The sequence below is a fragment of the Amblyraja radiata genome, chromosome 9 (genome assembly GCF_010909765.2).
Source record: "Amblyraja radiata isolate CabotCenter1 chromosome 9, sAmbRad1.1.pri, whole genome shotgun sequence".
Classification (NCBI taxonomy): domain Eukaryota; kingdom Metazoa; phylum Chordata; class Chondrichthyes; order Rajiformes; family Rajidae; genus Amblyraja; species Amblyraja radiata.
This window is the reverse complement of record NC_045964.1, coordinates 22,874,813-22,885,174: the sequence shown is the minus strand read 5'-3', so window position 1 is coordinate 22,885,174 and position 10,362 is coordinate 22,874,813. Positions and strand designations below refer to the sequence as shown.

General features: G+C 42.0%; 1 protein-coding gene across 1 annotated transcript; it reads left to right on the top strand.

Moving 5' to 3' along the window:
• The first annotated feature begins 775 nt into the window (after nt 1-775).
• gpx2 (glutathione peroxidase 2) lies at nt 776-6,239 on the top strand. Its single transcript, XM_033026874.1, has 2 exons — nt 776-1,226; nt 5,173-6,239. The coding sequence occupies exons 1-2, from the start codon at nt 1,005-1,007 to the stop codon at nt 5,521-5,523; spliced, it is 573 nt and encodes a 190-aa protein (XP_032882765.1). The 5' UTR covers nt 776-1,004; the 3' UTR covers nt 5,524-6,239.
• The last annotated feature ends 4,123 nt before the right edge of the window (nt 6,240-10,362 follow it).

The window sequence follows — 10,362 nt, the reverse complement described above, 5'->3', positions numbered from 1 at the left end:
ACCATTTAGTTTCCTTTTCACCTCTTGTCTTCGCCACTTACACCACCTATCTGCAAAACAGTCTGAGGAAGGGTCACGGTCCAGAAAAGTCGCCTGTCCATTTCTCTCCACAGACGCTGCTGACCAAAGATCTTATAGCTCCGCTATAGGATCTTTGCTGCTGACCAGCTGAGTTCCTCCAGCACTTCATGTTTTCAGCATTCAAGATCCCAGCATCTGCAGCTTCTGGTGTTCGCAGAAGTTAGTCAATTAAAAAAAAGAGAAATGACATATTCTGCTCTGTCTATATATACATTGGTGTTCGTCATTACACCGTTGTCCAAAATAAATTGGAATTATTAGGTTTTCTCAAAATTCTTAAGGGGTTGGACAGGCTAGATGCAGGAAGATTGCTCCCGATGTTGGGGAAGTCCAGGACAAGGGGTCACAGCTTAAGGATAAGGGGGAAATCCTTTAAAACCGAGATGAGAAGAACTTTTTTCACACAGAGAGTGGTGAATCTCTGGAACTCCCTGCCACAGAGGGTAGTCGAGGCCAGTTCATTGGCTATATTTAAGAGGGAGTTAGATGTGGCCCTTGTGGCTAAGGGGATCAGAGGGTATGGAGAGAAGGCAGGTATGGGATACTGAGTTGGATGATCAGCCATGATCATATTGAATGGCGGTGCAGGCTCGAAGGGCCGAATGGCCTACTCCTGCACCTAATTTCTATGTTTCTATGTTTCTAAAATCTTCCCCACCCACTCCACACAAACTGTAATCAAGATCATTCCTTCTAACAGATGGGTGGAATCGTCTGCAATCCACCCTCTGCTCATGCGAGGTTTGGTTAATTGCCAGGTTACAGAGGGAGCGGTGTCTGTTTCCTGCTTTTGAACAGGATTGAGTGCTCGGGAGTTATTTTGTGCAAAGTCATCGCAGCGTTTGCAGAATCCTTTGTTGCTGACGTTTAGCAGTGGGTGAGATCGCTGCGAGGGTCACGCAAGTCCCAGTTTGCCGCGCACCATGGCCAAGGCAGTCAAGTCTTTCTACGACCTCACAGCCGTCACCCTGGACGGCGACAAAGTGGACTTCAATGTCTACAGAGGCAGAGTGGTGTTGATCGAGAACGTCGCTTCTCTCTGAGGCACGACCGCGAGGGATTACACCCAACTCAACGAGTTGCAGACGCGATACTCGCATCGCTTCGTTGTACTGGGCTTCCCTTGTAACCAGTTCGGCTTCCAGGTGAGTGGAGACTCTCGGCCGGCCGCCACTGATGCCTTTCAAGACATCTTCGGTTTTGGAGTCTCAGTCAGACAGCGTGGAAACGGGCCCTGCGGCTTGATTTCCCAACGCCCACCAACATGCTCTAGCCTGGTACACCAGCCTGTGTTTGGCCCATATTCCTCTAAACCTGGCCCCTCCATGTTCCTGTCTAAATGTTTCTTAAACGGTGCGATAGTAGTTTAGACGTTGCGATAGTTTTACTCAAAGGGCGATAGGATCTTTGGTTTTACCGTCTTTTAATCCCAGAAACTCGACTTGTCGTGAAGACTTCGGAAACTGGTGTAAATGGGTGGGTGACTAATGGCAGTGCAATCAAAGCGCAATCAAAAACCGTTTTCAAAGCGTGAAATGAAACTGGTTAATTTCCGATTAGCAGTCTGAGTAAAATTCCCGAACCGTCGCGTATCCGTGTTCACCAGGGCTGTTGCCTGATCCGTTGAGTTACACCAGCATTTTGTAAACCAGCATCAGCAGTTTATATTGTCTACGGTAGAACATTTTATGTTGGGGGTAACTAGACGACGGGAGCCATGTCTCTGAGATTAAATCCTTAATCCTGTAGGATCTAACCCGTCAAAATCAATGTAATCAAAATGAATTATTTTTTCGAACATCTTTTTTTTAACCGACTTAGTTATAAACCTTTATTAGCCTCTATCTGGAGAACGGTTTCCGAAGTATACTTCCGCATATCTAACATGCCCATCAAGTCTGCACACAACCTCAGAAACTATCCTGTCCTGATCCGAAACGTCTCCTATTCATTCTCTCCACATATGCTGCCTGACAACTGAGTTACTCCAGAACTTTGTTTACTCAAAACTACAGTAACTCGGCGGGATCTCTGGAGAGAAGGAATTGGCGTCATTTCCCTTTATTAAGATTTTAAAACCAGCATTAAATTAGACTTTTTTATTTCTTCAGATGCAACATGACCTACTTAGATTTTCCAGCATTTCCTGTTTTTATTCCATTAGTCTCCTTTTTGGATTGTTTCCTAATACAGACATTTTAATGATCGGTTAACATGAAACACATGTCTCTGGATCACCACTGCTGACTGTTATTGGCTTTTCACATTTGGAAAGTAATGTTCTTCGTCCAGTGCAGGTTCAACGAGTTTCACAGGTACTCTGCCTATGAACGAGTTCCATTTTTGATGAGAATTAACATTTGTTCTGTGTTTTTTTTTTATAGAGTAACTTTGTTGTAATTGAGAAACGATATTATGGATCTCTATTGTTCTTAATGTTCTTCTCCCACATTTGCCAGCGTCAGAGAAAAATCACGACGTAAAAGATAATAACCAGGAACTGGGATGTTGGTTGATACGAAAGAGACACAAAATGTTGGAGTAACTCAGAGGGTCAGGTAGCATCTGATGTTTCAGGTTGGGACCCTTATTCGGACTGATGACTGATTGCGGGGGGGGGGGGGGGGGGGGGGGGACTGGAAGAGAGAAAAGGGGGTCGGACAATCCTCCGACATTACTGTCACCTCCAACGTGATCTCACCACTAGTCACATCGTCCCATGTCCACCTCTTTCTGCCTTCCGCAGAGACCACTCCTTCCTCAACTCCTTGGTCCACTCATCTCTTCCCACCCAAATCAACCCCTCTCAAGGTACTTTCCCCTACAACCACAGGAGATATGACACCTGTCCGTATACCTCCTCCCTTAACTCCACCCAGGGACGCCAGCAGTCCTTCCAGGTGATACAGAAGTTTACATGCACCTCTGCTAACCTCATCTACAGCATTTGGTGTTTCCGATGTGAGTTCCTGTACAGTGGTGAGACCAAGCATAGATTCGGCAACTGCTCAGTCCACCAGGGGCTACTGGATCTCCTAGTCGCTAACCATTTTAACTCCCATTCCCATTCCCATACTGACCTTTCAGTCCAGGCCTCTTCCATTGCCAAAGAGTGACCACACACAAACTGGAGGAAGAGCACCTCATAATCCTCTTGGGTAGCGTACAACCCAACTGTATGTACTGAATCCTCCAATTTTAGGTAACACCTCCCCTTTTCTCTCTCCCTCCCCTCACAATACTCCCCTTCCCTTACTTATTTCCCTATCCCATTCCCTTCCCCTGAAACTTGACTGACAATGCACCAGTTTCTTCCCTCCCCCACACCCCTTCCACCAAAAGTCGTTCAACTTGCTCAACAGTTTCTCAACCGCATTTCTTTTGGCTCACACCTGCTTCTGGTCTTTGTCCAGCAATCTGCCTATCAGGGTAACCCCTCCCCCCAAAATGAGGTAATCTGTAGCTGGCTATGATTTGTCCGGCTCTCTTCCATTTTATTTTTTATTGCACCGTTCGCACATTGAACATAGAACAGTACAGTGTAGAGACATACCCCCAATTTCAGAGTAGAACATAATGCTAAGTTAAACATGTTAAATCATGATATCCTGTGCGAGCTTTGAAGTCAGAAGATGAAAATGACAGCATAGAGCCCAGACAGTTTGCATAAAAAGATTTAGTTTGGTTTGAAGATGATGACTTCCATTACTAAAATTAATCTGGTCTGGCAGAGGATCCTTAGCAACCCGCCCCTTCCCACCTTAAAATAAAGTGTACACTTTTAGAGATAAAATTAGGTAAATATGGGTGGATATGCAATAGGATATTTTACACTTCAAAGCTTTCCGTTTATCAATTATTCATTAAAGCTGCTGGAAGTTTTCTTTCCATGTCAGGTGCTAGCTGATGTCTGTAACCCAAGACTTAAACTTCTATATCCAATAAAAGAGTATGTATTTATCATTAACTTGTACCGGAAATATTTTCTTCCAATGACCTCATGAGCCACTGAACAATTATGTTAAAAAATATATAACCAATTTTATTTTTATTGCACTTTATGGCGATTTAGTGTAAGAATTGTTTGCGACCTGAAATGGCTCAACATTTTTCAAATAATTATTGTTGCATTTTTCAGCAGAGGAACTTTTTGGCAAAAAGAACATCAAGGTCAATTGCCTCTGTTTTCCTTCTTGCATCTGAAGATAACCCCTTTTACTCCCCCGTAAAGCATGTTTTCCAGTATTGAAGGTGCTTTATAATTTAATGTTCTTGCTGATATTAATCAATTGAAATTCCAGAAATAAAACATTGTAAAATGTGGAAAGTGTATTGGAAATGGAAATGTGGTCAGCATGTCATGTATATGGGGAGGAACATGCCTGCAGGCTTCTTGTGCTTCAAGTCCGTAACTTGATAAGCCTGTTATAGTACAAAAACAGAGAACTGCAGATGCTGGTTAATACACAAAAGGACAAAGTGCTGGAGTAACTCAGCAACTCAGGCAGCATCACTGGAGAATATGGAAAGGTGACGTTTTGGGTCGAGCCCCTTCCTCAAACTGATTTGGGGAGGGGGGGGGGGGGGGAAGAGACCTGGAAAAGAGTAGAGGCAGGACAAAGTGTGGTAGCTGATCGGTTGACAGAGGCGGGGAGGGGGGGGTTGACAGGCAGATGGTTGGAACAAAGGCTATAAATAAGAACAATATGTGGCAGAATTGAAGAGTTAAGAATTGTGAAGCCAGGGGGATGAAAGTAGCAGGAGGAGGGAGTGTGGAGGGGGGAAATAGATGGGAGTGTAGGGGGGGTTAAGAGGTTGGGGAAAGAGAGGGGTGGGATGCCACTAACTAACCCTCCCCTATCACCCCCACACCCTCCTCCGTCCTGATCCCCCCCCCCCCTTCCCTCCCCCGTGCCCCACCTAGACACCCAAACCAGAGCTCATTAAATTTTAACCTTTTCGTCTTGTTTGTTACTTGAGGAAGCTTAACCTGGACTGATCTCCATGCGGTTTCATTGCAGTAATCCAATACGAATTTCCAGTTTGCTTTCATGGAGCAATTTCACCATTGTTTTTAAAACCTCTTTTTAGGAGAACTGTCAGAATGTGGAGATACTTAACAGTCTGAAGTATGTGCGACCCGGAGGTGGCTATCAGCCCAACTTCACCATGTTCCAGAAGTGCGAGGTTAATGGTGCGGGCACGCATCCCGTCTTTGCGTTCCTGAAGGAGAAGCTGCCTGTTCCCGCCGATGATCCCACTTCCTTGATGAAAGATCCCAAATACATCATATGGAGCCCTGTCTGCCGCACGGACATCTCTTGGAATTTCGAGAAGTTCCTCATTGGACCAGACGGAGAACCTTTCAAACGCTACAGTAAATCATTTGAAACCATCCAGATTGAAGCCGACATCCAAAGATTACTTAAAGTAACCAAGTAAAGTTGTAGGGAACCCAAATTATCACATTGCTACACTTTTACCACCAATGAGAAATCTGCATAATCTTCCAGTGGGCTTGATTTACACAAACCCTAAATAAAATTCAATTTAATCTTTTTTACACTTTAACATTTGGCAAAATTATCAATGTGCTAAATCCATTCCCAGAGCTATTTTTTTCAAACTTTCTCTTGCCTTTCTGCTATGATTATTTCAGACTGATTTACCTTTTCTTCCACTCCTTTTGAAAAGCTGATTCAAAGCAAAACTTTGCTGATGAATTTGATCAGTGCTGCATGTTGTAATTCTTTCTATCAAGTTGATTATTAGATATTTTTGTAATACTTGCACATTCTTGTAATACTACCTCGCTCCTTTCTGCCTTTCATCTGGAAATTCCAAAAACTATTTATCTGCCTTAAGAGTCAATATAATCTGGGATTCTCCAAAATAAATTCCTATATTTTTGTCGAATTTATAGATGGTTTTGGGATATCAGGATACAGTCATACTTTCTTTGAAGTTCTATGAAACAGTTCTTCCTATCTTCAGAACTTTACAGAATGAAGGTACACTCCTAAACCCAATCTGGAGGATACCAGATAATACAGAAAGTTGCTGAATTTGTGGGATGTAACTGTTTGTGACTTCTTGGAATTGTGTGATATTTGTATACCAATATAAATGAGCAATAAAACAATTGCCTTAAAACAAAATGTATGTTCTGTGTTTTTAAACTTTTTGAATCAATGAGGAAGACAATTAAAGGAATTTAGTGACCTGATTGGTTTTTACTAATCGCCAATAGTTTTGTGGACATAATATCATTTTTATTTTTAATTTCACATTATTAACCATGTTTAATTTCCCCAATTACCAGGGTTGGATTTGGATGCATTTCACTGGGCTGCTGAATTATTGATGAAAATTATCATCCCAAATGTGGGGTACCCCCAAGATCAGTGCTGAAAATGCACAATCTATAAACAGCCTGTTGAACAGTCATCTCTGCATTGAGGACTTTGCATAATATCTGGTCACTACACCCCATGTGACTAGCTCTGAAGCCTTAGTATTTTATCTCAATGATTTTTCTTGTTTCAGTTTCGTGCAGCTGATGATTTTGGAAGGGTGCACGCCTCCATTATATACAGCAGGCATCTTAAGACACCAGGGATGGAAATACCAACAATGCTGTGTCCACAAAATACTCCTAATTCACTGGAAGGCTGTGAGTCCCCGACTAATATCCCTGGTGATTGAGGCCCCAATTATACTCAATTGATAAGTGTTTGTCAGGCTAAATAATTCTCACACCGGACATTCTATTTAAAGCACTGACATGGAAGGAGATTATGAGGCAAACAGGAGTAATTTTAAGGATGAGCTCAAAGCCTCCTTGAGGAAGTACAGCAACCCCACTGGTTCCTGGACACCTCATGACCTATGGCTGTTCAAAATGGAGAAGGAACATTAGGATTGCATTAGGAATAATGGGACCACACATCAGGAGCAGTGGGCCTGCAGAAAGAGCACATCACCTCACAAAGTACCCACCATCAGCCACCAATTTTTTTCTCATCTGCGTTTCTCACCATAGCCTCATTGGCCACCTCAGAACCTACCAAACCAGAGTGGAAGTCATCGTAGATTTTGAGGGAATGCCAAGGAACGATGAGGGTTAGAAAGCAACGGTCTTAGTTGCCTTATGAATGTGCACATGATAATAAAAATAATTTGATTTGGTTGCTTAATATACCTCTCTGAAAATAATAATATAAAATATCCAATCAGGTGCAGTGGTCTGGGTAAATTTGGGAATAATACATAACACTGTTATTGAATTCCATTCACTTTCTTGGAGTGTGTTCAGATTATGTTTAAAAGAGAAGGACATTACAGATGAATGCTACATCCCCAAGACAAAAGTCTGAAAATAAACTGCAGAAAGAACAGTGCAAACATTATACCCTTTCATTATTCATGGATTCAGTATTCAGGTAAAATATACAGATAACATGTAGAAACAAAGAACTGCAGATGCTGGTTTATACCAAAGACACAAAGTGCTGGTGTAACAGCAGGTCAGCAGCATCTCTGGAGGAAATGGTGAGTGGTGTTTCGGGTTGAGACCCTTCTAGTCTGTCGATCTTTAGTGATATTGCATTGAAGAAAGCCATTTGGCTTTCCTTTGCTTACCAACTGAGAAATAACTTATGATTAGTAATTCCAATCTCCAGTTCTCTGCTCTTAGGTCAGCAGGTCACAGTATACCAAGTGTTCAGTCATAGATTCTTCAATTGGTATGAGGATTTCTATTACTTTCATCCTTTCATGCAGTGAGTGGATGGTTAGTGCGGAATCAGTGGGCCAAAGGATCTGTTTTCATGCTGTATTTCGCTATGACTCAAATTACAGACCTCTGCTTTATAAGTTTTTTTCTCATTAACTACTCTCTAGTCCTTCTACCTACTTCTTTAATTCTATGCATAGACATTAAAGATCTCTCAAAATATAAAGATCCTTATTCATTCTTTGCAGGTATTCATAAGTTCACAGAACACAAGACATAGGAGTAGAATTAGGTCATTCAGCCCATCTAGTCTACTCCATTATTCAATCATAGCTGCTTTATTTCTCTCTCTCAACCGCATTTCCATGCCTTATCCCTGCAATCGTTGCCACCCTTCCTAATCAAGAGCCTGACAATCTTCACCTTAAAAATGCCCAATGTCTTGGCCTCCGCATTCGTCTGTGGCATTGAACGCGTAAACCTTGATAGCATTCATAAACCATCATTAAACCTCAAACTGTTCTTCATTGAAAATAAAACAACAAAGCAAGTCTCCCAAGTAAAAATTGATAGAACTGTCCATAAAATATAGTTTAATCATAAAATATATGTTTATACAAATGGGCTCTGGTGTTGCCTTTATTCACTCTTCCAAACATGTCTTTACATTTACATGCAATATTTACATTACGTCAACATGGCATCAATATTTAATTGCCAAACATTCCATCGGCTATTACACAGGACTCTGCCCCTCAGTGCCCAATGGTTTGGGAAAACCCTCAACTGCAGTCTTCGCCCACAGAAGCACAGCCACAACTTTGCTCCGTACTCAAGCGTGGCAAAGTCAGGCTTTTGTACAGTTCCAGCATGACTTTCTTCTTTTTGTATGCTTCTGCCAACAATGATGAGGATCCCATATCCTGCCCCAACCAGCCTTTCTACCTACAAGGATCTGTGAGTTTGTAACCAAAGGTTTCTGTGCCTTTTCATCTTATAATTGCCTATCATTTGTCCTGCATTCTCTTGTCTCGTTTTTCGTCCCCATACACTACTTAATATGAGTTATGTCATGTTTACACTTATCTAACCAGTCTATTAATATATCCCTAAATTATGCAGCCCTTTTTTCCTCAACAGAAACTATGGTGATCATTTTGGCTTCATCTTCAGACTTTTAAATAAATGTTCCCTACATTTAAGATTATATCATTAAAATACACAACAAAAACCAAGTGTTCCATCAAGCAGTAATGCAGTCCCATTACATTACATAGAGGGAGTACAGAGAAGGTTGACCAGACTGATTCCTGGGATGTCAGGACTTTCATATGAAGAAAGACTGGATAGACTCGGTTTGTACTTGCTAGAGTTTAGAAGATTGAGGGGGGATCTTATAGAAACTTACAAAATTCTTAAGGGGTTGGACAGGCTAGATGCAGGAAGATTGTTCCCGATGTTGGGGAAGTCCAGAACAAGGGGTCACAGTTTAAGGATAAGGGGGAAATCTTTTAGGACCGAGATGAGGAAAACATTTTTCACACAGAGAGTGGTGAATCTCTGGAATTCTCTGCCACAGAAGGTAGTTGAGGCCAGTTCATTGGCTATATTTAAGAGGGAGTTAGATGTGGCCCTTGTGGCTAAAGGGATCAGGGGGTATGGAGAGAAGGCAGGTACAGGATACTGAGTTGGATAATCAGCCATGATCATATTGAATGGCGGTGCAGGCTCGAAGGGCCGAATGGCCTACTCCTGCACCTATTTTCTATGTTTCTATGTAGCCTTCCAGATACTAAAACACCCCTCTGCCTCTTGCCACTATGCCAGTTCTGGCTCCAACCTGCCATTTTCCTTTGTATCTATGATTTGCAAATGCCTCCAGTTTTGGGATAATTCATGCCATTATACCTGAGGCTGTCATCAGTCACTCAAGGAGGGTCAAGGAAACTGTATTGCTCCTTCCATATGCACTAACAGCATGCAGCTATTTCTCACTGGTATATCAAACATATATTTTTAAAAGCTAAAAAAAGTCACAGCAACAAAAGACACAAAATGCTGGAGTCAGTCAGCAGTTCAGGCAGCATCCCTGGAAAACATTGATAGGATGACATTTCAGGCCAGGGCCATTCTTCAGACTGATTGTGTATTTCAGTGATTTAATCTTAAATGCGAGCAACATGTTTAAAAAGTCAAGATGATGCCAAAATTATCTTTGTGGTTTCTGTTGTGGGAAAAAAGCTGTGCAATGTAGTGTGATATTAATAGACCAACTCTTAGTAAATTGGGAGAGGCAAGTAACTGAAGTAAAAGAGGGGACAGCGACCACAGTCCTATTGGCATTAAAATAGTTATGGATAAGCACATGGCTGGTCCACAACTTCTGAATTGGGGCAAGGACAACCTTGGTATTAGACAGGGACTTGCACACTTTGATTGGAGTAAGTTGTTTGCAGGCAAATGGACATTCAGAAAGTGGGATATTTTTAAAAGTGTGATGGCGAGAATTCAAAGTATGCATGTTTCCGTTAAACTGAAGGGCAAGG